Genomic DNA, 26,490 nt, shown 5'->3' on the forward strand with positions numbered 1-26,490 from the left:
AGGTGGCCCCCATGTGAGAAAATAAAGGCAATGTGGTATAAGAAATAGAAGTAAGCCAAAGCAAAAGCGAAAGGATGTATATAGATTATAAATAGGAAGAGAAGCATATGAAGAGTTAGGCTGAATCCAAATAATATATGATGGGAGAGAATAGAAAAGGTTTGATGGTAGTGATTTTGATTCAAACCATTAACGCTGGCATGTTTTTGCTTTCAAAGGCCGCATTGAACGGCGGAATGAACCACTATGTTTTTATTTTTTACCGCCAAGCCATCGCCACCCTCTTCCTTTCCCCCTTACCCTTTCTCCAATGGTATATTTATTCCCTCTCTTTATAACGATTCGACTTTTTCAGATCTCCTGACTTTCGTTTTTCTTCTTTCTTTCTTCGTCTTATTTCTTTTCTCTATTTGTTTCTCAGGAATGATGCCCCACCTTTGACATTCTTCACCTTCTGCAAGATTTTTGTGCTCTCTTTGTTAGGGTATCTTCTTTTCCCTTCTCCATCTACTCAAATAATGCGTTGCTTCATTTATACTATAATACATGTAAAATTGCAAAAACCATCTCTAAAAGTACAATATGGTAATGGTAAAAAAAAAAAGAAGTTGTTATACATATGTCAAAATTGGACCCCAACTTATAATAGTATACTCGTAGAAATTGGATTCCCACCATTTTTATCGTCTGGGGGTTCTATTTGTATAACTAGATCCAATTTTAATTGAAAGTTTGAGGATGTAAATACAACCACCAACATATTTTTCGGGTTGATTTTTGCAATTTTTCTAATTTTTTAGGGGGAAAAGTAACTTTTATCACTAGGTAACTCTCGAATTAAAATACTTTATTTGGTTTTTTTTTAGAATTGGGCTTATTTCACAACGTTTTTAAAACTTTCTATTTAAACAATTTTATTTTAGTTTTCTGCCCTTAGTTAATTTTTTTTAAAAAAAAAAACAAAAGCAAGTTTTTAAAATTGATTTTTTTAAAAAAAATTAGTTTTTAAAATATGACTTGATTTTTTAAAATATTCAATAAATGTAAGTAAAATAACATTAGAAATCCACAGGTTGAATGTTAATAGACTTAATTTAAAAAAATAAGAAATGAAAATAGGTAGAAGAAGGTCTAAATGTTGAGATTGTTTTTGGTTTGTAGGATAAGCATATGTTTAAATTTGTATGCAATAGCTCTTGTGTACACGTCAGCAACATTGGCTGCAGCAACTGCCAATTGTCTTCCCGTCATCACCTTCTTTGTCGCTCTTTTACTCAGGTACACTTCCTTTAACAACCTTCTTATCTCTAAATTAATTCTTTATCGAATTTTATTCAATTCTTATTATTTTTTTTATATAAGAAAAAGTACAATATTTGAATATCTCGAAAATGTTAATTATATGATAAAAATATTTAAAAATCAATAATCATGGACAAAATTTGATGAAGATTTTAGATATCAAAATAATATTTTATCCTATCTTTAAATTAATCACTTTATTAATTTTTTCTTTTTAATAAATTATTCTTTATTTGAAAGTTACCCTAGATTCTTTTTCTTCTCTTTTGCGTTTTTGGATTGTGTGTCAAAAGAGGATATTTGAAATATCGATTTTTTATTTAGTTACATGGACTATATACTATATTAGATAGTATGAGATTCTATCTCATAATTAAATGTCAACGAGAAGAATAATTCATGTATGTTTTAAAGATTATGAGGTCGTTTGACTTTTTTAATTTGAAGTCTATGATAACACTTCCTTTTCTTCCTCAATAATACCCTTTTACTCCTCTTCTTCCATTCTCCAATCTCCAAAACTACTTCTTTCAGTTGAGATATATAGGCTATAACAAGAAGAAAGAGAATAATGAAACCACTAAGAGTCCTTAGTTCTTAAATATTGTAATAAAGTTGTATATTATTAATTGAGTGCATGTTAATACATCATTTGAGATTACTAGGACATTAAGAATTTGGACCATAATTTTGAGGACAATTAATATGAGGGAAAGAAAGAAAACATGTGCATTACCATATTTGTAAGGATGAAGATTTTGTTGATCCTTTTTGTAGTTCAAATTAGTCTATTTATTGTGATTAGTTAAAGAAGGTTCCCATGATTGAAAATGACATTTCTTTGTTGGTCCTACATGTAGTATTTAGCGATGATTCACCATCTCACTGAGTTTTAAAGGTAGACTTTGATTTTGAAAATTGTAGAATTTAAAACTTTGACTTGAAGTTACGAGGTTTTTAGTTGCGGAGAAAATTGGTGTATGAATCGAAATAAAATTGAAAACAAAGAGTATTTATATGAAAAAATGATATCTATATGAGTTGTTTTCAATTTTGTTCCTACTTAATACAAAACAACTTCTAAGAAATTGACTACTAGTGGTAAAAGTATTTTAAAGTTTTTTTTCTTAACTTTTTTTAAACATACCACTTTTGAAAATTTAGGGGTATTTTTTAAATGAGACACTAATGATTTTATTTATCAACCTACTAATGAGCATATTTATTTAAAAACCTTTTTAAAGTTAAGAGTACTATTGAAACTTTTGAAGGTTGGTTGATATTTTTTAAACTATGTACTAGCAGTTTCCATTCAAATTAACCGTAAAAATATTTTTTATTTTTTTTTTTAAGATTAAGAATATTAATGAATCTTTTGAAATTATAGAATAATTTTTAATAAAAAATTAAAATTCAAAGTATTTTATATAATTTAGCTATTTGATGCATAAGCTATATGAAAATTGTTTATAATTCATTAAAATAATACATTTCAGATATTCGGCTAGGATTCCAATATCACAAAGGCTAATGTCCTGTTTACACCTAAAAAATGTATTTGGATATTGAATTCTAGTGAATTGGATAATATTTTATGCAAATGTTAGGTTCAACCATTTGGACTTAGATTATTATTATTTCTTATATAACCATACATAGAAACACTTTGATCTACTTTTTGAAAGTGTATACAATAATCACTTTGTTTTGGATTCATATTTAAGAATTATCTCATTTAGTGGTGGTTACTTTTTTTGGTTTTTCTTTTCCTCATCATAATATTTAAAAAAATTTAGTTAATATTAATTAAAAAAGTTCTAAGAAATATGGAATAACAAAACAAAAGAATTATAAAAGAACGACACTAAATTAAATCCTAAAACACAAAAAAATATTTTAAATGATAAAACTGCGAAATATCACAGTCTATTCGTGTTAGACAGTGAAATTTTACTATATTTGAAAATATTTTAGTTCATTTTTCTATATTTGAAAACAGCCTAAAATAAAATAACATTGTCAAATAATCCTTTGTTTTTCTAATTTGGCAAGGATTTAGAAATGTTGCTAAATTAAGTTGTCACACCCCCTCCCAGATTTACCTCATTCACCTAGAAGGAGGTGTGAAAACAACAAATACCACATTTTTGTGATACTTAGTGTCGGTCTTGACTTGTTCTATCTAACAACTTTTATAACTAGTTAAACAACAACATTCAAAACTTAATTTAATTGGAATTCACTGACACCATCCTTGAATATGATATAGTTTAACCGACAACATAATTTAAACTATCTCTTGCTCAACAACCCAATTACATACAACCAGAACCTAAGATTCTGAAACGATACTGAGATAGAAGACCAAATTTGTAATGTGACATATCTCAACTTCGCATGACACTCGTAACTCTTCTGCTAATTGGGGGAGGGGTGGAATAAAAACAGAAAGAATGAGCTGGAATGTCCAGGGAGTGGTGATTTTAATACGAACCTAGAGTTTTCTGTTGAAATTATAGAAATCATCTTAGACAAGTACAAACATACTGCAAAGTGTTGAATATCGAATTACGTAACAAAACACGAGCATCAACAAATAACACATAGTAAGTCAATAAAATGGCATGATCATCCATTTACTTAGATAAAATATATCAAAACCAGGAATATATATAAAAAAAAAACAAAAAAAACAAAAAAAAAAAACCTGAGACATGGTCTATTAAGCTGAAACTCTCAATATTCAAAAATCTTGTATAATGCTTGTACCTAAAACCAAAACTTTAGTTGAGGTAGTACAAGCTCACTACACCCAACGTCAATAGTCCTAGCTATATAGAATAAACTCAATACACCAATGTCAATATCTCGACCTATGTGCATGCAGACATGCCCCCAAAGGGCTAGGTACCCTTGCACATGACCCAAAACCTACGTGTGAGCTGTGTGTCCAGGTGGGTCCCAAAGACTTGTTCCATACTTATTTCCTGGATTTTTCGAATACCTTCTTTTATCCTTGGGTATCAAAACTCCATCATCCAGGATACAAAGCATATAGAAGTTAAACTATAGTTGGCAAACCAGTGGCTTGAAATCCCTTTTCATCAAATCCACCAAAATAGGATTTTTCAATCAACCAAAATCAAAGATTCCAAAACAGTAAACCATTTCCATAAAATCTACATAGAATTAATAGGTAGAATCCAACAAAAAAAAAAAAAAAGCAAATCTAAAGATAAAACATATTTATCTAAATAAGTGTTCAAACCTAACAGAAAAATATATAAAACAGATCATGTCATATTTTCAAACTTTTTTTTTTTTTGTAATATCACATATATATAGAATATTAATCAAAACATTTGAATATAAACCAGTTACAGTTCACCGACAAGGATTCCTCTGCCTCCAAGCTTTCCTAGATTCTTCCTTGTCCCCTAATTCTTCCAAATTCCAACTTGTCCTGAATTATTCCAAAATTAACTTAAATTAAAAAATTTATTCCATTTAGGGCTAGAATATCCTTAAAATACCTACTTTGGCCTCAAATTCCATTCACCACTCCAAATGATACAAACTAGGCCTTGGCACTCAATGGGCAACAAATGAGGCCTGGTTGCATGCAATGGGCGTGTGGGAGCGCGTTCGGCACGACAGGTGGGGGAAGGGGAATGCAACAAACGTGGTTGATGGGTGTTGGGGGCGTGGGTGTGTTGGCTGAGCGTGAGATATGTGCGTGTATGCTGATGAATGAATGGTGATGATGTGTTGGGCACACATAGACGTACGACATCTGTCTAGTTGGGGCGTGTGACAAGGACAGATAGGGCGTACGACTGGTGTTGTGTTTTGTGCATGATACGTTGGGCAAGGATGTGCGTCAAATGTTGAGTGAGGAAGCAGGGTGCACGAGCAGTATGCGTTGAACAATCCTTCTTTTGCCAGCCCCTAGATATTGCATACCTCCTCTTTCCATCAAAATTTTCAATGTTCCCAAACTCTAACTACCATGACAGTCCAGAGTCCTCTCCTAATACACTTAATTATATTTAATTTGACTTAAGAATATTTTAAATGGCAGGAGTGGTTTGAAGAACTAAGCTCCCTTTTCACCCCATTTTATAATTACCCAAAATCAACCTCCTTGCGCCAACTCCTCATTTCCTTCACCTTTGTGTGTCCGTAGCATGCATATGCCAACTTTCTTAATTTGTTGAAGTGTTAATCTTTAAAGTTTCTTCACCCAAAGCTTACCACCTTGTCTTCCTATCCTTAGTCAAATTTTTCCTATGCTACCACCTCTTAGTTTGTTGATTAAATGTCATCTCCAAGTTAAGCCACACTAGGATCTCTTTTAAGGTGGCTAAACTAAACTTGCCTTGCTCTTAACCTGCTAATATTTAGCCACTTTCTACTTGGACTTAATCAAATTTCCTTCTTATTTCATCACCTTCTACTTCCAAGCTTTACTTACTTAGCTCCAACTGATAACTTATCCTTCTTCCATAATCAACCTACTAAGTAAATGCATATATTCCTCAAGCTCAACACCTGATCCACCTCTATATGCCCAAGATTACATCACCTCCTCCTTATGAACATTTGTATCCAATGCAAGAGCCTTAGGATGTGCGTCCAAAATAGCTTCTCTATGCTTCTAATCATGCTTATTATGTTAATTTCCCTCCTTCTTCAAGTTATGCTTCCAAGAGGGTCTTCTTAGGTAATGCATCACACGCATCATTTTCCCAAAATATACCATCAAGGCTAACTCCGTATGGTTATGTGTCCAAGGAATGATAAGTTGGTCACCAAATATGTTTTCTCCCTTATGTGTCCAAACTATTATTATCGGTTAATCCCTCACCTCCCTTGGGGTATGCATCCAAATGTTACTTTCTCTTGTGCAACCATGTGTCCAAGGTGACCTTTACATGCATCCAATATTCAAGGAAATGACTAGGGATGATGAGTTGAACTTGTTTATTAATTACTCATGCTCTCCACAAGGGTTGAGCCTTACTCTTTCTCCTACTAACACTTAGCCAATTTTTCAATCTCCAATATTCTATGCATCCGAGAAATGAGGCTTAGGTTGACTCCTTATATGTTTCATAACTCTTCTAGGCAAGATGTGTTGTACACACTCCCTAAATGGATACTTCTTAAGGTTGATGAATTGATCATGCTCCAATGCATGCTTCATAGGTCAATTCTAACTCTTAATCAAATTCTTATCTTTAATCCAAGCATAAACTTTTAGGCTCTTTAGTATATTATTCCTATCCAAGTCAAGTTTACTTGCAGAGGTGGGAGGGCTTTACACAAGTAGATTATAAAGAAAACTAACTTTAATTTTTTAAAAAATAAAAAAGTAAAAAAAAAATATAAGGTAATTATTTAAATGACAAAACTACTAAAAATATTTTCAAATATAGCAAAATCGTGATAAACAGTATAGACATTGATAGACATCTATCAGTGTCTATCACTATCTATCACTGATAAGATATTCGTAGAAAATGACATTTTACTATATTTGTAAATAATTTGACTCATTTTGATATATTTGAAAACAACCTAAAAATATATCAAACTAAACTCTGAACAAAATCACTTGATAAGTGTCAAAATGAGCATAGTTTAATTGACATATAATTGTATTTTTGACCTTGAGGTTTGATGTTAGATGCCCCATCCTCAATATTGCCGGAAAAAAAAATGATAAGGTTTATCTCCTACATTGCATCTACACACGAAAGGGGCGAAAAGAAAGTTGCCATTAACATTTTGATGATAGAAAATTTATTAGAGAAGGAAGTGACCATAGGTATATAAGTGAAGGTGACCATGTCCATTGACAATAGATTTTTTGGGTGGTTTCGAAAACAAATTCTTGAAGGTTTATGTTCAAAATAGAGGTTTTTTTTGTTGTACTTTATCAAATCAAACTATGACTTTTGAGAAGGTAATTATTTGCTTGATTTATGTTCTAATTGCATTTTTTTCCCAAAGTTCAACATATATGAAGTGTAAGATTCAATCATTTGTCTTCTTATTAATCTTTGCTCATGTTGATGTGATATAATATGTGGTAAATGGTGAAATGTACATGTAAAAAGGCTTTAGTTTTCTGAGTTTGTTCATTGCTGAAATTTGTGGCACATGAATTAAAGCTGGTTCAATCTAAAAAATGAAAAAGAAAAGCTGATTAAGATGCTGATTGGAATTACACACAAGAATTAGACCATTTTGCATTGATAAACACAAATGTAAAGTCCTTATCAGTAATATAATCATTCCTTAAAGTTCTCTCTGGAGTCCATCATATTTTGTTTTCTTCTCAACTTTTTTTCTTTTCTTTTATTATTATTACTTTTTTCATTAGTTACAGTAATCTTTTCTCTAATAAAATTTTGTGCCATATTTAATATGACATCTTATGTCACCCATTTCTAATCTTAGTTAAATAAAATGTGGCTACTTTAGGACTGTAAAACGCATAACGGAGATCAAATTTTAATGTAAAAGTAGAATTTAAGTAGAAATGTCACGTGGGAAGCATTATAGATAAATGCAAAAAACTAAAATCATAATAGAACATAGAATTTGGTAACTCAATATAGTGTAATACACCTATGTCTAGGGATAGTGTGCCCGTGGAAAGATACACACTAATATAAAGTCAAGTAATTACAACGATATACTTATTTGTAAATAAACGACAATTATATAGTGACACTTGAATAGTCCAACTTAGAGAACGATCACTTAGGCTCCCCCTAAGTGGGAGATCCCTTCACCTTCAACGTATTTAGACTCCCTCTAAGTATAAGAATTTTAGTGAATGATTACTTAATGATCACTTACACTCCCTTAAGTATGAAACTTTCTCTACAAAGAACTCGTGTCTTTCCTTCTTCAAATGAAGATTGCTTCCCCTGAAAAAACTTAGGCTTCTCCTAAGTTTAAGAATCCATTTTTAAGATGTTGAAGAATAAACCAATACGATTTAGATGAAGTCTCAAGATCTACAATAATACAATTATCTCCAATGAAAGACCGGCACTTAAAGAGAAAACATGCAAGATAATGAATCCTCAAAATGGCCAACCCTAAAATTGAACAAAACCACAATATTTATATGGATAGCTTTAAGAAGATATTTAAGGAAAGCATAAATCAACTCTGTAAAAAAAAAGAAAACAATAGACCACAAAATCTGTGAAATCTTCCGTAGAATTTTCTATTTGTTCCAATACAATGTTCTTGACAATGTCTTGACATGTTACAAAAACATGTCCTAATTTCACATATAATAAATAAGCTAATCATATTGTAATCACGACCACCCTAACAAATTTCATAAAATTGAACTTTAACTTTTGAATAAATGATAAAATTAGTACTCTTATTTTTGAAAGATTGGTAGCGACAAGAGTTAATAGATAAGGTTGTATGTACTTGTTTGTTTGTTTATTTATTTATTTATTTTATGTGTTGGATATTTCATAAATTATCTTATCTTCGTGTCAACTAACCTAAAGTTTGTATTATCAATTTTAAGATTAGAGATTTGATTCTCTGTTCTTATCTATTGTAAAATAAAAATCTCACTTAAGAAATTAGAAGTCAAGGATCCAAAATTTATTTTTCATCACTTTTATTAATGGTATATCTTTCTCAAAAAGTATTTTATTTTCTTGATATTTATAGGATGGAGGTGTTGAGGTTGAAGTCAATAGCAGGAGCTGCAAAGCTAGCAGGAATATTATTGTGCATTGGTGGAGTGGGAATGTTGGCATTTTACAAAGGCCCTCAATTGAACTTATTTAACAATCATCATCTCTTTAATATCCATAACCCTAATCACCATTCTTCTTCTCTTGCATTGCCCAAATCTTGGTTGAAGGGTTGCTTTTTGATGCTAGCTTCCAATACCTTATGGAGCATTTGGGTTGTTCTTCAGGTATCAATCTTCGGATCCTTTTATGATTTTGTTTACATCTAGAAATTAAATTTAGTGATAGATCTATTAGTGATAGATCCAAAAGTTAAAAAAAAAATAAAAAAAAATAAAAAAAAAATCATATTTACAATTATTTATTTATCTAAGCTCTATGAAAACCAAAATTTATTTAAACCTTTCAATATTAGATACAATTTTGATATATTAATCGAGAGATCAATCTAGACTAATAAATAATAGAAAATAAACTCAGGCAAACCATTCTATGAAAATGAACAAAGTTACTATGTTTCACATAAGAAAAGAAAGGAAGAATTAGGTCATAGTAAAAGAAAATAAAAGCAAAGGTAAAGTAAAAGGCATATTAAAACATAAAGAAAAGAAACACCATAATAAACCAATGCTAGTTTAAGAAAAAGATCGAACTTGTGCATCCATCACAAGTAGGAAGTACACTTGCCTAACTTAAAAGAAAAACCAAAAAGAGAGATGAAAGGAAATTGTTGAAAATAAATATTTACCCTAGGAGCTTTTTTTGTAATTTACCATACACCTAGGACTTTCTACTTGTCTATTGTATCAAAAAGTAATAAAAAATCAGTTCCTATATGATTTTTTTCTCTATTCTAAGGTTTTCCACGAGCTTTCTCTTCTTCTCTTTTTTTCGTTAGAAATAAAAAACTAAATGAAATAATGAACCAAAATAGTGTTGGAAGTTGAGATAAATGCAGAAACTAGAAAAGGACAAAGTGAAATAGACTAGCCTAAATCTGGCCAGAAAAAACTCAACATACTTCTTACTCATTCAAACCAAACTCAACCTTTTGTCAAGGAGAGTTGAGTTTTAACGCCCTAAATCTGTCCATAAAGATGATTGAACAAAAATGCAGCGAAAAGCTTCGACCATAATGCAAAAAAATAATAATAAAAGAAGGAGAAAATCAAAGCTTGGGCGTGAATCTCTTGAAAAAGTGTGTTGAGTCATTGTAGTTTTTACCCTTTATTATAGTTTAGAAGCTTATAAACTTAAAACTGAGACTTATAAACTAACTTTGATGATTAATTCTAATAACCAACTTAACCAATCATATACGTAAAAAGATTTGGTCAATAAAAATATTTTTAAATATAAATTTGAAATTACTAGTTGATAATGTTTAATAGTCTTAATTTATAGTAATTTATCATTAACATAAACACATTTGGAGTGTACTATAGGAAACTATACAAACTTGTGTATAAAAATGTTGAGAAAATGTAATCAAACACATGAGTGTTTTTATTTTAAACAACTTTTATAAGTTTTTAAATGAAAACGACTTTTTGAAAAACATTTTTTTTTTAGGCAAATCCGAACATGTTTTAATTCAATTTTTTTATGATAAAGAAAAACCAGATGACATGTTAAAAGAACATTAGCATTCTTTTCTAGTTAGGCAATCAAAACTTATCCTAATTCAAAGATGAAATTTGTAATAGATATGGAAAAAAAAATAGCATGATTGTTCAATTCAAACACAAATAAACCCTACATAATAGAATTATCAAATATAAAATTTAAAATCAAAACATATAGAAAAATGCAAGAAAAAGGACTGCAGTTTTTATTTTAATAAACCTAACTCAAATATTTTTTTATAAGAAAAAAAAAACCAAATCGTAAATGAAACCTCTAAACTCTTTCCTCAATCTCACGTATTTTGTGCATATTCAACAATATTAATACATCATCAAAATGGCAAAGTGGACGGAGAATAATAACATAACTTAAAATCTAACCCATATATATTTTTTAAAAATTGGTTAAGCAAATCTTTTTATCTGTGTTTACAATATATGATATTTAACCGACCACTATTTGTATAATACAGAAAAAGTAGAAAAAATAGATAGCCTAAACCCTTACTTTAGAACTCCATGTTAAACAAATAACCACCAATCCTTACTTCGGAACTCAATGTTAAACAATTCAACATCCTAAATTCAGACTTCTTGAATCCACATTAATATGCTTTGCACCTGAACACCTACTTAAATTTTACAGACTGTTATAACTCAAATTATTTTAACTGTAGACTATTATGACCAACTATGTGCCGCAAAAGAACCTCTAAATCTTGTACCTTGACTCTAGAAATTGTAAACCTATTGTCAATTTTCTTCTTTTTGATATCTTAAAAAAGTAGATAATTAATCTAAGAAACACTTCATCAGACATAATGTTACAAACAAGAAAGCTAACATAGTAAAAGATAGAGAAGAAATAACACACAAAATTGTTAACCCAGTTTGGTATAACATCATCTACATCTGGGGTGCTCAGAGCCCAATTGAAAAGGAATTTCACTAATATTCAAAGGTTTACAAAGAAACAATTTATCTGATAGATGAACTATCTTGTGTTACAATAAACCAAAGACAAGTGCACTATTTAGGCTCCCCTAAACTTGATATTTCTTGTCTCAAGATCTTATCACAATTCAAGCTCCCTCTGAAATCAAAGCTTCTTACTTGTTGATTTTGTTTATTTAGGCTCCCCCTAAACTCAATACTTATTCTCAAGAATCAACAGCATATTGTCACTATAAAGGAAAAAAACTACACAAAGGTTCTTATTTTTTTTTTTTTTGGCAAGTGCGGCGTACATCCTCAAAACCTAAAACGACATCTTTAAAGCCTTCATAGAAACAATCCCAAAAAGGCAAGAATAAAACCAAGATCCACCAATCTGTGACACTAGACCAATAAGGGAAAAACACCAAAAGCCAAAAAAAGGCAACAAAGAGAAATTGCCAACGACACCAACATCCTAAATAGAATGTCACAAACAAAAGAACCAAAAACCAATAAAGGAAAATTTATAAGGCAACCAACTGCAGTAACAAACTCTCCTTTTGGCAGAAACATTTTCTTTTATTCGTAAGCAACAAAGCAACCTTGATCATAAACAAATAACCAAAACCAAACCAGGCCGGAAACAACAAACATAATACAACAACTACCAACAAAACCACTGACAACCCAAAAACACCAAACAACCAACATGCACTCCCCCTTGATTGCCACTAAAAGGAATTAAGTTGAAGGAGAGACATGCCCCTGAGAACTAGAAGAAACTTCATTCGCGGGCAAAGACAAACTCAAAAAATGCACAAGATGTGCATAGTGGCGCGACGATCAGTAAAAGATCGAATGATACCATTCAAGGTTCTTGATTTAGAGGAGAGCACTTGTAAAATACAATTCCCTAACTCAATTGGAATCAGAAGACCTCTCTGAGGGACACAGAGATCAACAGGCAAAGGCATTTCATCAACATGGGAAGTCAAATGTTGTGAATAATGTCAGGCACATAAGAACTTTGAAAAAGCTTGTAGTTTAAATTGATAGATTTTGCAGCAGGATCGAAAGCATTACTCGGAGTCAGAGTCGTGGGGCACTGAGACAGCATAATGCCACAAAAAAGACAAGAAAAATAGATAGGGAGCCTGATGGTAAAGGAATCAACATGGCGCAACAACTTATTATAAACAAAGTCTCAAAAATTAAACTGTGAGCTAGTGAAAATTTGATACAACAATCTTGCAAGAGTAGGAGATGGACCAGACCCATGGGTAAAAGGACAAGAATTTGCAATGCCAATCTTGTGTAGAATGGCATACTTCACACTTAAGGTGGCAATTGACAATTGACTAAACTCGGGTCAAGAAGAGAAAATTCCTCCCGTCGATTCAGACAAAACTTCAGTAGACAGGTGAGGGTCAATAAGACTGGATAATCTTCACGTTCCATAAAGTCATTGATAATGGCAGGAGAAATAGTAAAGCAAACACTACGAACATGCACCTTTTTGTACTCAATACTTATTGGATCATCGAATGAAGCAGGGAGATTAACAATGAATTCACGAATAAGACGAGGATAGAAAGGGCCAAGTTGAGTAATAGTTTTCATTAAACCAGCTTGGTTAATGAACTCCATTATGGCCAAACATGACTGAATTTTATCAGAACATTGTGTTCATCAGCAATGTTACATTGCACAACATACATACTTTCATATACGAACATTTTTTTCAGAATGAAATGACACACCACCAATTGGAATAGAAGGAACATTTTGAGGAATCTTACGACGTCCAATTCTAGTAGTTAAAATTTTTAGAGCTACAACAATATCTTCTTCAAAACTCGAGAAAGAAGGCACATCTGAGTAAAAAATATGATGATCACTTTGAAGTGTGAGGCTGTTTGGAACTAGTCCTAGTAAGGACCAGGATTCTAAGAAGCAATGACTGCTTTTTTTTCTTTTACGCTTGCCTAATTCAACAAGCATAACATTGTTGTCAGAGAAGTTAGAAGATTGAGCATTATTAGAGACAATAAGATCCAAAATAAAGTCATCAACAGGGGCAGACACATTATTACCACACCCACTAGCATCTTGGATAGTATGAACATCTCAACAACAGAGTAACCAATGTCAGCTGAAACAACACTGACATTTTGAGCAATATCATGCTCAACCATACTATGAACACATGCATCCAACAAAACATTCAAACTAGAATTAAGAACAATGGAAGCATGGATACCAGGATGATAAGATGAAATTATGACTTGGAGATGCATGCACAAAGACAATGGAAAAATTATGCGCAATAAATTCACGAAGAAAGACATTCTCATCAAGAGTGTTAACAATATTAGCAGTCTCATGTGGATTTAAGAAACTAGCATACGACACAAAAGCAAGAGGACCAATTTCAACCGATGCATCTGGATCGAGCACATGCACAAGGTTTTTCATATGAACATAAATAAAAGGAATATTACACCCATAGTCGCTTATTCCATGCACATATTTAAGTATTCTTTTAACATTAGTCATATAACTGGTTCTAGGATTGAATTGGTATTGTGCATAAACAGCCACGACATAAGCTATATCAGACTGACTTACTGTAAGATATAGTAAGCTCCCAGTCATACTCCTATATAGACTCTTATCAACACATTCAACTTTAGAATCTTGTGTGAGTTTGACATGATTAACAACTAGGGTACGTCTAGATTGAGCTTTGTCTAGCACAATTTTTCTCACCATATTTTTAGAATACTTCTCTTGGGATAGAAAAATACATTCTTTCATTTACTTAATTTAAAAACCAAGGAAGTACGTAAGCTCAACCACCATGCTCATCTTAAATTCTGCTTTCATTTGATCAACATAGTTAATTACCATAATTTGTGGCATTCCTCCAAAGATAATGTCATCCACATAAATCTGAGCAATAATAAATTTCTCAGCAACCTTTTTTATAAATAGAATCTTATCTTTTCCTCCTCGAGTATAGCCACTCTTAGTAAAAAAATTTGCTAATTGATCATACTAAGCTCCTGGAGATTGTTTAAGACCATAGAGAGCCTTTGAAGTTTGTACACATGTTAAGGACATGCTGGATCCATAAAGCCTTTGGGTTATTTTACAAAAACTTCTTCATTTAGATATCCATTCAAGAATTCGCTTTTAGTGTCCATTTGGAACAATTTGAATTTTAGAAGGCATGAAATTTCTAGAACAAGATGAATAGCTTTCAGACGAGCCACAGGAGCAAAATTTTCATCAAAATCCACTCATTCAATTTGAGCATAACCTTGGGCGACTAGTCTGACTTTACTTCTATTCCCAACTCCATATTCATCAGATTTTTTCTTAAAAACCCACTTTGTGCCAATTACATTGCATTTTCAGGTCGTGAAACTAAGGTCCACACTTGGTTTCATGCAAACTGTCCAAGTTCTTCTTGCATAACATTGATCCAAAACTCATCTTTTAAGGCTTAATTCACATTTTTAAGTTCCACTAGAGATGTAAAGTACACACTTCCAATAATCTTCGCATAATCAATTTTGTCCTTCTTTCGAGTAGTAATTCCTGAGTTCAATGTTTGGATGATACTGTTAGAAGGATAATTCTTTTGTATTCTGGTGGATGGAGTTGGTCTACATAACTCGTTTTCATCCTTATCTGACTCACTATCTTCTATATCTCTAGGTATCAGGATGTCATTACTGACGTCAAAGGCATCTACAGTAGCTATTTGATCCTTTACGTGATCTAATGACCCTGAAGGTTTGTATTCAGCATCTTTGCCAACTTAGAAATCATTTAATCCTCGTCATCTTCATCTTCCTCCATAGTAGGGGTTAGATCATTTACAACAAAATTTATTGATTTCATCACACTTTGTTCAGTTTATTGAGAACTCTGTTAGCATTACTGTTTGTTGGCCAAAAATGATACCCTCATCAAATTTAGAGTCCAACTTTCTTATTACATCACGATAAGACAAGATATAGCAGGTACTCCTAAACACATGAAAATACTTGACATTTGGTTTTCTTCCTTTCCAAAGTTGTTGATAGTTAGTGATGACTGTACCAGGCAATGGGAAACTCTATTGTGAATATGACACGCTATATTCAAGGCTTCTGCCCAAGAGTGAAAAGGAACCCTATTGCCATGCAACATGACACGAACCATTTTTTGGAATGTGAAGTTTTTTCTTTCAACAACTCCATTCTACTGAGAAGTGATAGAAGCTGAAAATTCATGCAGAATACTTCAAATGCACAAAAATCAGCACATTGGGAATTTTCAATTTCTTTCCCATGATCATTTCTAATTTGAATGATATTTTTTTCTTGTTCGCGTTGAAGTTAAAGACATAATGTCTGACATACTTTGAATGCGTCTGATTTTTCTCTAATAAATCTAACCCACATGAATCGAGAGAAGTCATCCACGTAAACAAAAGAATAACGCTTTCCACCCAAACTCTCTACATGTATGGGACCTATTAAATCCATGTTCAATAACTTCAATACTCTACTAGTACTACATTGAGCAACTTTCTTACATGAGGGCTCTATCTTGTTTTCTAGCTTGACATTCTCCACAAAAAGAGTCGACTTTTGAATGATGGTTTACTCAATAATGACTTTCTTAATTCATTGAAGACTTATGTGACCAAGACGTTTATGCCAAATTTAAACTTCACTGACTTTAAATGAATGACAAACATCTGTAGAGGCATTAGGAATCCAGTGGTAACAATTGTTTGTTGATCGAGTACTTGACATAACAACCACACTATGATCATCTTTCACTGAGCATTTGTCTTTAGAAAAGTTTACTTGATACCCCTAATCGCATAGTTGACTGATGCTGATTAAGTTTGCCGTTAAGGCTTCTACTAACATAACATCACATAGAATAGGACCTCCAGGCTCCAACAGATCTCCTTTTCCGAAGAATTGCCCCTTAGCTCTTTCTCCAAAAGTTACATGACCAGAACAACATGCCTTTAGATTTTGGATATAAAAAATTTTTCACCTGTTATGTGACATGAGCATCCACTGCCAAAATACCAACCTTCCTTAATTGATGTGCGCAGAGAGGTAATGGCGACATTGCACTTGATGTTCTCTTGAGACCTTTCTCTTTTGATACACCATTCAAGTTTACACATTGGAACACTTTTATTTGCATGATTTATAGGTCTCATTCCGATGAAGCGTTAGGGACAACATAACTCTACATATCTCTACAATGGTATGATATTGTGCACTTTGGATATAAACCCTCATGGTTCTTCTTTTGTTTCACCCCATATGGCCTCATACCATTGGAGATAGTTGTCATCCCTTATAAACCCATGATTATACCCTTATTTATTTGATTTAGGACTTTGATCGCATTCCCATCCAACAATCCCCCCTCGAATAAAGGACCACCAAGCATTCCTTCAAATAGTCATCTGATCTTCATGCTAACTCAACCACGAAGTAGTCATCTATTCGAATTACACTTGAGCACACTGCCCCTTTAAAAGCTCGACCACGAGTGGATACTCTAAACATGACTACATCTTGTTCTAAAACTAAGGATTTTTACTGCCAGGGCAAGACTTTGATACAAATTTGTTAGAAATAAAGAAACTCCATATATCTCCATAATGGTATGATATTGTCCACTTTGGGTATAAACTCTCATGACTTTTCATTTGTTCAAGCTCCCCCTTAAATTGATGCTTCTTGCTTGTCAAATCTTGTTTGTTCAAGCTCCCTCTAAACTCAATACTCCTTCTCAAGAATCATACACATAGCCGACTATAACAACCATGATGCTATCATGTCACCGTATAAGAGAAAAACTACACAGAGCTTTTCTTTTTTTTTTTCTTTTTTTTTTTTGGCTATTGTGGCATACATCCCTACAACCTAAAATGGCGTCCTTAAAGCCTTCAGAGAAACAATCCCGAAAAGGCAAGAATAAACCAAGATTCACCAATTTGTGACACCGGACTGATAAGGAAAAAATACAAAAGCCAAAAAAGACAATAAAGAGAAACTGCCAAAGACACCTGTTGCGAAATCAACAATTAAAGAACACAAAAAGGAACGTAGAGTAGGGAAAAATCGACACATAGATATACGTGGTTTACTAACAGTATGTTAGCTACGTCCATGCGCAAAGGGAGAACAATATTATTTCGAGAGAGTGTTTTCAGAATCACATCAAGAACAGCGTCTCTAGGTTAGAGAGTTTATATATCGCACTGCTCTAAACTCTAGGATAAAAAACGTAAATAATTGCAAATGTGACAAAGAAAGGAACCAATAACCAATAAAGGAAAAATTACAAGCCAACCAACTACGGTAACATTTTACATGCTATTTATCATACATATATAATTTGTATAGTGTTTTTTGAGATTCAGAAATGTTTAGTGACTTGATGAATTTGTATATTATTTGAAAAAACAGGCACTTGTATTGGAAAGCTATCCTTCGAAGCTTCTGTTAACAAATCTTCAATGTTTATTAAGTTCATTTCAAACCTTTGCTATTGCTATTGCAATGAAGAGAGACCCTCAGCAATGGAAACTTGGTTGGAATCTTAGGCTTCTCTCAGTCGTATACTGTGTAATTTTCTCTATTCATTTTTTCTTTTTATTTCTTTTTTTGTTTAATTATCAATTATCATATCTTGAAAACCCTTAATATCTAAGTTACAATTTAACTTTTTGGTTAGAATTATGTTTTGGGTTCTTAAAAAAAATTATACTATTAGCTTGACATACTAGTTTATTTTAGAAAGTTTATAAATATCAATATTTTGTTTGTGAATAATATTTTAACTTTCATTTATTTTATTGAAATATATTAATTTGAGACAAATACATTTTTAGTTCTTAAGTTTTGGGTCTAGTAATTTCTATTTGGTTTTTCTCTATTTCAAATGTTTTACTTTTAGCCTTTAAATTTTTAGTTTTGTCAAAAAGCCAGTTGGAAAAAATTTTAATCGATTTTTGCATTTGGTAAAACATATTTAAATTAAATTTGTTACACTTTTTAAAATATAGTTAATTTACAGTTACTTTAAAAACCGTATCCTACTAACTTTTAGATTCTCCCAAAATCAAGTAGAATTTTTAATTAATATTTCGTTTTCAATTATATACTTTAAAAAGAAGATTTATTTTATATATTATCTATTTCTCACCTAATCAAGTATATTTTCCATTTCTCATGAGTTAAATGCATCATCTTTTCTTAGAAAAACTATATCATATTTATTTTTTTTAAAATAAAGCTATTTTTCTTAATATTTAAAAATTAATTTATAACAACCAAAATTTATCATACTAAAAAATTATTTAAAATTTTAAATTACAAAAAAAAATGATTATAAGTCTATTTTAGTTATTATATCTAAAATAAGATTTTTTTTAAAAAAAATTTTTGTATTTATTTACCAAACACTCTACCTTACTTTTTCAAGTTTAAGCTGAATTTTGCCAAACATTATTTTACTTCTTTTCACAGTTGATTTTTTTAAGAGCACAACTGTCAGCGATTATTTTAAAAGCTACAACAATCCCAAACAGAGCCTGAGTTTCGGTTTCAATTTGGTCTCTATGTTTTAGAGTGTTACAATCTGACCCTTGATATTTGAGAAATTTGGTCCCTAGATTTCAAGATTTACAATTTTAACCTCAATTTTTTTGCTAGATATTTGCTCTTCCTCTTTAGTGCTAATGTCTCTTAATTAATTTAAAAATTAAAATAATTATAACTAATTATGGTTTATTATTAGAATTAAATTCAATACATTATTTCATAATTATTTCAAATTAATTAATAATTATTAACGTCAATGATTTATTGAAAATGAATATCTAATGAGAAATCATGGTTAAAAGTTTAAATCTTAAAACTTAGAGCCCAAATTAAACAAAACTCAAATATCAAGGATGAAATTGTATGATTTTGGAACCTAGTAATTGAATTAAAACTAAAGATAAAAAATATATTTTTTTCAATATATTTTTACCAAAAAATTGGTATTTTTAATTAAAAAATTTCTCTTAGTTGTCAAATTAGTCCACTATTTTTAGAACTTAATTTTTCTTCTTAAAAAAAGGAAGAAAGTAATAGGAAATAAAATAATGGCATAGTTGTCTAACAACTCCATGTAATATTTCTAAAGTAAATATCATAGATATTAAGAATTATTATAGGCAATAACAATTCAGAACATAAGGGACCATAATTACTAACTTTATAGAATTATGATTAACAATAATGAATTTCGAGGTAGAGACTGAACTCCTATCACTTTTAGACGATAATTGTTGTCTTAACTACTGAAGTATGTTCGGATTGACGAATAATAAAAATAATTTTGGTGTAGGGAATGATGACTGCAGTTACATTTTGCCTTCAAGCTTGGGTTATTGAGAAGAAAGGACCAGTTTATCTAGCCATGTCTACACCTTTGGCTCTTATCATTACAACCTTCTTTTCTGCTATTTTTCTTGGAGAGAGTATCACTCTAGGAAGGTAATTACTTAGATGTGCTTTTTAAAAGTTATTTTTCAAAAGCTATTCTTCAATTTATATTCTTCTTTTTTCTTTTTTCCCCCTAAAAAAAGCTTTTTTGGGTGTTGTGTTTTGCAGTACTTTAGGGGGAATGTTACTGGTGGGAGGGCTTTATTTTGTGCTATGGGGAAAGAGCAAAGGGCAAAAAGTAAGTGAAGAGTTGAAAGAAGGTAGCAAAGAGTGCAACATTGAAGTGAAGGATATCACTAAATTAGGCAATGAGTTAAATCCAACATCTTCAGTTGAAAATGTCTGAATTTTTTAGGTTATTAATTTTAATTATTACTACGCTTATGTTATATTTTAATTTATTGTCTAGAGGAAAAAATTCCAATGCAAACATATATGATATGACATATTCAAATATTTTCTTTTCTAACACTAGAAAGTAATGAGCAAAACAAAAATAGACACATTAATTGAATTATTTATTCTATAACTATAAGCCTTTTAAAATTTTAAATGTACCTAAAATCAATTTGAGAAAAAAAACAAGATTTATTGTCATAAAAATACTCAAAATTAATTTAAAAACTTGGACGGTATGAAATCATTTATTAAGATAATAAACAAATACAAGTTTTTTTTATACATCCATCTCACTCATAAGTGAAAGAATGCTCAATTTCAATGTGACTTGTGCGGGAATAGTTGCAACTCATTGGTATTTTATATCTATTGGACTCAACAAACACATACGCTTGAAGAATCATGTCCCATTTTGAAGAGTTGTATCTAATCGACATCAATTGTACCTATTAGACTTAGACAACTTAGCAAACACTTATATTCAAAGAGTTGTACCATGTCTCGAAAAGGTAAAATACGAATTTATTACAAAAATAGGGGAAAAAGAGGGGGAAAATGATTAAATGCAAAGATTTTATTTTATATTCAACTAAATTTCAATTTCAATGATATTAGAACATAATTGATCGATTCAACTAACAGGGTTCTATGTTCTCTCTATGAGAAATTCTAGAAAGACGACGGCGACATCGGTTCTTCGATAAGGGGGTTGTCCTAGACTGGCCCTTTCATGGGTTCTTCTTTGGGTGGCTTTAATGGCCATGAATGCAGAGAGTTTAGTGAAGATGATTGAGAAGATTCGGTTGATGGATCATGAAAAGTCAGTGGTAGTTTTGAAGATGATTAATTGGATATATCGTATAGACAAATGGAGTTGGCCGTGGTTTTTCTATGAAGGCCTTCTTTTCTTGGAGGAGCCTATGATCGTGCGCCCAAAGGTTGTCGAATTTCTCCGGTGGATCAAACAAATTTTCGTTGGAAATATGGGTCAAATCCATAAGTTATAATACTTACAATCTCGAGATAACGGGGAAGGGGGAAAGTGAATTGCATAAAGGTAAATGATAGCGAAAGAGAGTTGTGAAAATAATAATGAAAAATGCCTAGCTCGGGTTTAATTTGAAGTTTTCCCGATTAGCTTAATTGATCATTAAACTCTAAATTATACCTCTTTCCCTAGCCTAGCCAAGTTGATTAGAAACGCCAATCAACCGTCCTAATTATCTAATTAGACACTATTAACACCAAAAGGTGCTTAGTTTGCTCAGCTTAATTCGGGATTGTTGTGCTATATAATGTATTTAATTGGCTATTTTATAGGTATCAAGCATCCAAAGGCTAGAATGGGGAGTAAACGAAGCTAAAACAGATCAATTCAGAGCCCTGATGAAGAAACTAAGTCAAATAGAAGAGGAATAATTCAAAAAGGACAAAAATGGGTGAAAGGAAGCATGGCTCCATAGTGTTATCCGACGCCACTCTCAGCAAAATTTCCAAAGAGGTCATGTTAGGCTGGCACTACGGTGTTGTCCTGTGGCGTTGCAATGTTGTTGCCTTCCAGACATGCGCACGAGGGGATGCTTGAGCACCCCAATGCCCCTATTGAAGTAATAAAATTACATAGTGGAAACACGAGTGTACCCGCATAATTCATTTTGGAAGAATATAAAAAGTTCAAATAGATACAAGATAAACATATATGACTAAAGCATGCTTTAGGGAGAGGGACAAGAGAAACTTACTTTTGAAGAATTTCTTCTTGGTGTTCCTTTCTCCATGTCACGAATTTCTGCCTCGAATTCAACGTATTACAAGAACACGAGCTATTTTCTAAAATTCACGAACAGTGGCCTTCTTTAGACAATACCGCAGTGTCTTTCTTGATATTTTCCAACAAAGAATTAGATTGTGGGATCTAACTGTTTTTGGAAGAGGAAGGGAATGTTGCAGAAAATTTGTGAGATGGTATTCTTGAGAGAGCTGTGTGTTCTATAAATTCTGTCTCACTTACAGAATAATGAAAGATAGTATATAGTTAGAGTGAGATAGTTGGAGGGGGAGTTGCAATTCCCCTCCACTAAATGTAGGAGTTATTTTGACTCTATTTAATATACATAATAAATCTAATTTAATATATAATTAAATTAATAATATTAATTAATTAAAAATTAACTAATTAATAATTAAATATCATATATTTAAATTTCATTTGAATATTATAGTATTTATATGAATCATATTCATATAATTAATATTTGAATCTTATTGAAATACATTACTCTCATATATTATATAGTATTAATTATAAATCATATTTATAATTAACTAGATATTATAATGTATCAATATACATTATATTAATTTGAATTTTATTTAAATATTTATCTCTCTTATTATACTATTGATTATAATCATATTCATAATTAATTAACTATATATTATAATGATTTTATACATTATGTTTAATAATTTCATTTGAATACTATAATATTTATATTAATTATATTCATATAATTAAAATTTGAATCTTATTGAAATCTATTACTCTCATATATTATATAGTATTAATTATAAATCATATATTTATAATGAAGTATATATTATAATGTATCAATATACATTATATTAATTTGAATCTTATTCGAATATTTCTCTCTCTTATATAGAGTATTAATTATAATCATATTCATAATTAACTGTATATTATAATGATTAGTATACATTATATTTATTTGATTTATCAATATACAATATATTAATTTAAATCTTATTCAAATATTTGCCTCTCATATATATAGTATTAATTATAAATCATATTTATAATTAACTATATACTATAATGTATCAATATACATTAAACTTTATATTAATCACATTATACAAATTATACCTTTATTTCCCTTAAATGATTTGAAGAATTCAAATTATTTCAAAACTATTTTTTCTTTGTTTTATCCTTAGTGAGCTAGCAAGGGAACCTAATGAGCCTACAAATTAGTGAAAGGAGTTAACAATGGGCATGTGGAAGCAATGTGGATCTTAAGCACTTTAACAACATTAATTTTGAGATTAAAGCATACATATTCATATCTAAAAACTAGTATTTTAGATATAACCTTTGCAGAACTCAATATACCGCAACTCTTTTGCACGAATTTGATCACGAACTCTTCGTGGACCATTGTTAGAGTCTTTCCCGTTATTCTCCTGCCTTAGAACGGATTGCAGGATCCTATTTGTGGCGAAATTGAAGGGTATTTTGAATGAGATGAGAGTTTTGGTTCAACAACAAATTCTTCTTCAATTATCCAAATTGCTAAACTAATTTCCAACCAATTTTTCATCTATTATAGAAGAAAACCATGCAAAAGTAATTGCATCTACAAACCACACCAAATTAACCATGCAATTAGAGGAATTAAGAGGTGTTTTAAGGAAATAGAAAAATGGGAAAGCCCACTTACTTTAATTTCATTGTTTTTTTTTTAATTTCACAATATTAAAATAAAATGAAATCTTATTTTATTTAAAATTAATTCAAATAATTAATTTTAAATAAGTAATTAAACAATTTAATATCTAGAGGACATAAATGCCCAGCTTGACCCCAGTAGTGGGGCTACTTACTGAGTATTTTATACTCATTATTTCTCATGTTGTTATTTCAGGTAAGGGTAGAGATGCACCGGCGATGGACAAGTGGAATTCGTGATCGAGCCACTGGGACTAATTTTTACGCTTCTGCATCATGAAATTTAGAGTTCTTTTCATGTTTCTCTTAACTTTTAGTTTTGATGTTTAAAACTTACTTTTAAGAATCATTTTTCAGACTTATTTTCTATCCTTTATGATTTCTGGGTACCCTACTATTGTTTTAATATTTGAATTTAATGAAAGTCTTTTGAACTTACCTTATTTATTAGAATTTATTTCGCCATAACAGAGTGTCATTTTGAGTTCCATGCATGCATGTATTTAGTAACGGTCTAACTTAAGTCCTAGGGGGTCGGGTCGTTACTGTTGGTATCAGAGCGGAACCTCTTCCAGTAAGATGTGGTTCGGGGACGAACCAAGCGGAAACTGGTGGGCATGTAATGACCCAAATTCATGAGGGGTACATGAATGAACTGGTATCACATCCGAATGAGAGGGATCCTGAGGACATGAAAGTATGATTAAGAAAAGCTTAAAAGAATTGAAAGTTACTACCTATAACAACAAGGTGCACCTTCCTTTTCAGTGGCTCAATCATAAGAACTCCAAAGTTAAGCATGCTTAGCTTGGAGCAATCCTATGTTGGGTGACCTCCTAGGAGTTTTCCTAGAATGCATGTGAGTGAGGACAAGGACTCGTGTTGGTTTGTGAGGGACAATTTTCACTTCTAAAAAAGCATTCAAGGCAAGGGAGGATGACATAGCCAGGTCGCAGGTAACGTAGGATAATACCGGTGCCATCCGGATTTCGAATCCTGGTCTGAATCCTGGGCTTGGGGTGTCGAGGTGAATATATATACAATGTTGAATGTGAGAGAAAAAAAAGAAATACAATAAACTACAGCATCACATACTCCTTAATTTTCCCACGCTAGGTGACCCCCAAACACTTTAGTCCTGAGGGCCTTAGTATACAACTTTGCTTTATACTTCTCTAAACTATAGCACCTTCATTTAGAATGAACACTGATCTCAAAGTTCATTTTCTTGAAACTATATCAGTCTGAAAAGGCATACACAAGCATATGGTCCCTCATTCTACAAAGATAACAATCACTATTGCATAGCATATGTCAGGTCGTGTACATAACATGACATACATCAGACTACCAACTGCTGATGCATAGGGAATACGTTTCATATCTTAACCTTCTTGAGGTGTCGTAGGATATTCTTCTTTTGATAGATGAATTCCATGCCTGAAAGGCAACAAACCCCTCTTTAAATTTTGCATCTTATATCGAGACAACATCTTGTCTATATAAAATGGTTCAGACAAGACTAACATTTTGTTCTTGCAATTCCAAACAATTTGGATTCCAAGAACTAAGTGAGCTTCTCCCAAATATTTCATTTGGAATTGTGTTGATAGCCACTGCTTAACGTTAGTCAGGTATCCTACATCATTCCCATTAGTAGGATGCCATCAACATATAACACTAGGAAAGCTACAATTTTGTTGACAATCTTCTTGTAGACTCTGCTGGGGTTGATGCCCCAAATCTCGTAGGGTCCTATAGTTTGTAAACATTATTGAACAAACTCATTATGTTTTTTAATAAAATATATGATATTTTATTCATTGTCTATAAAATATCATATATTTTAGTTGCATTGACCACAAACCAATAAACTAACATCCAAGGTTATCTTTCTAACTTAAACATGTATGTAGAAACATACAGGTGAGTCATGTTTAAGTGATAACCTAAATGATCTCTCACCTATATGAATCAAAGGATTGCCCTTATAGATAGTGTTGGGATTGGTGTCCTAATTCTCCCCGAGTCTTGTTGTTTTGTAAAGATATGCATTGTTCAATGAATAAATAAATGTTATTTAATTCTGGCATTTACTCATATCCAATAAACAAAGCTCCTTGGTTATCTTATGTGAACTTAAGCATATATATGTGATATACAAGTGGATCATGCCTTAAGTGATAACCTAAATTGATCTGTAGTATAAGGATTAAGGTGGGATACCTGATCCTGGTAACACTATGGATACGACCCACTTTGTAGAGGTTTGCAAGTATTGTAAACTACTACAGATGGTTGATCCTGACCATTCCTGTGGAGACGTGGACTAAGGGTGTCCTATACAAAGAGTTTGTATAAGACCTGGACCACGAGATGACTAGACTCTATATATAATGTCGTTGATACTAGAGACTTACATCTCACCTAAACGACCATAGATGACACGACCTCAATCCTGAGTGTTTTGGAAACTCTTGCCTTTGAAG

General features: G+C 31.5%; 1 protein-coding gene across 1 annotated transcript; it reads left to right on the forward strand.

The window, feature by feature from the left end:
• Positions 1 to 63: 63 nt before the first annotated feature.
• On the forward strand, positions 64 to 20,586 carry LOC120088898 (WAT1-related protein At5g64700-like). Its single transcript, XM_090305533.1, has 7 exons — positions 64 to 313; positions 422 to 484; positions 1,162 to 1,278; positions 9,019 to 9,271; positions 18,103 to 18,261; positions 20,033 to 20,181; positions 20,299 to 20,586. The coding sequence occupies exons 1-7, from the start codon at positions 138 to 140 to the stop codon at positions 20,474 to 20,476; spliced, it is 1,095 nt and encodes a 364-aa protein (XP_090161659.1). The 5' UTR covers positions 64 to 137; the 3' UTR covers positions 20,477 to 20,586.
• The last annotated feature ends 5,904 nt before the right edge of the window (positions 20,587 to 26,490 follow it).

This window comes from Benincasa hispida, chromosome 10 (assembly GCF_027475165.1).
Source record: "Benincasa hispida cultivar pf3 chromosome 10, pf3_genome.v1.1, whole genome shotgun sequence".
In the NCBI taxonomy this organism is placed as follows: domain Eukaryota; kingdom Viridiplantae; phylum Streptophyta; class Magnoliopsida; order Cucurbitales; family Cucurbitaceae; genus Benincasa; species Benincasa hispida.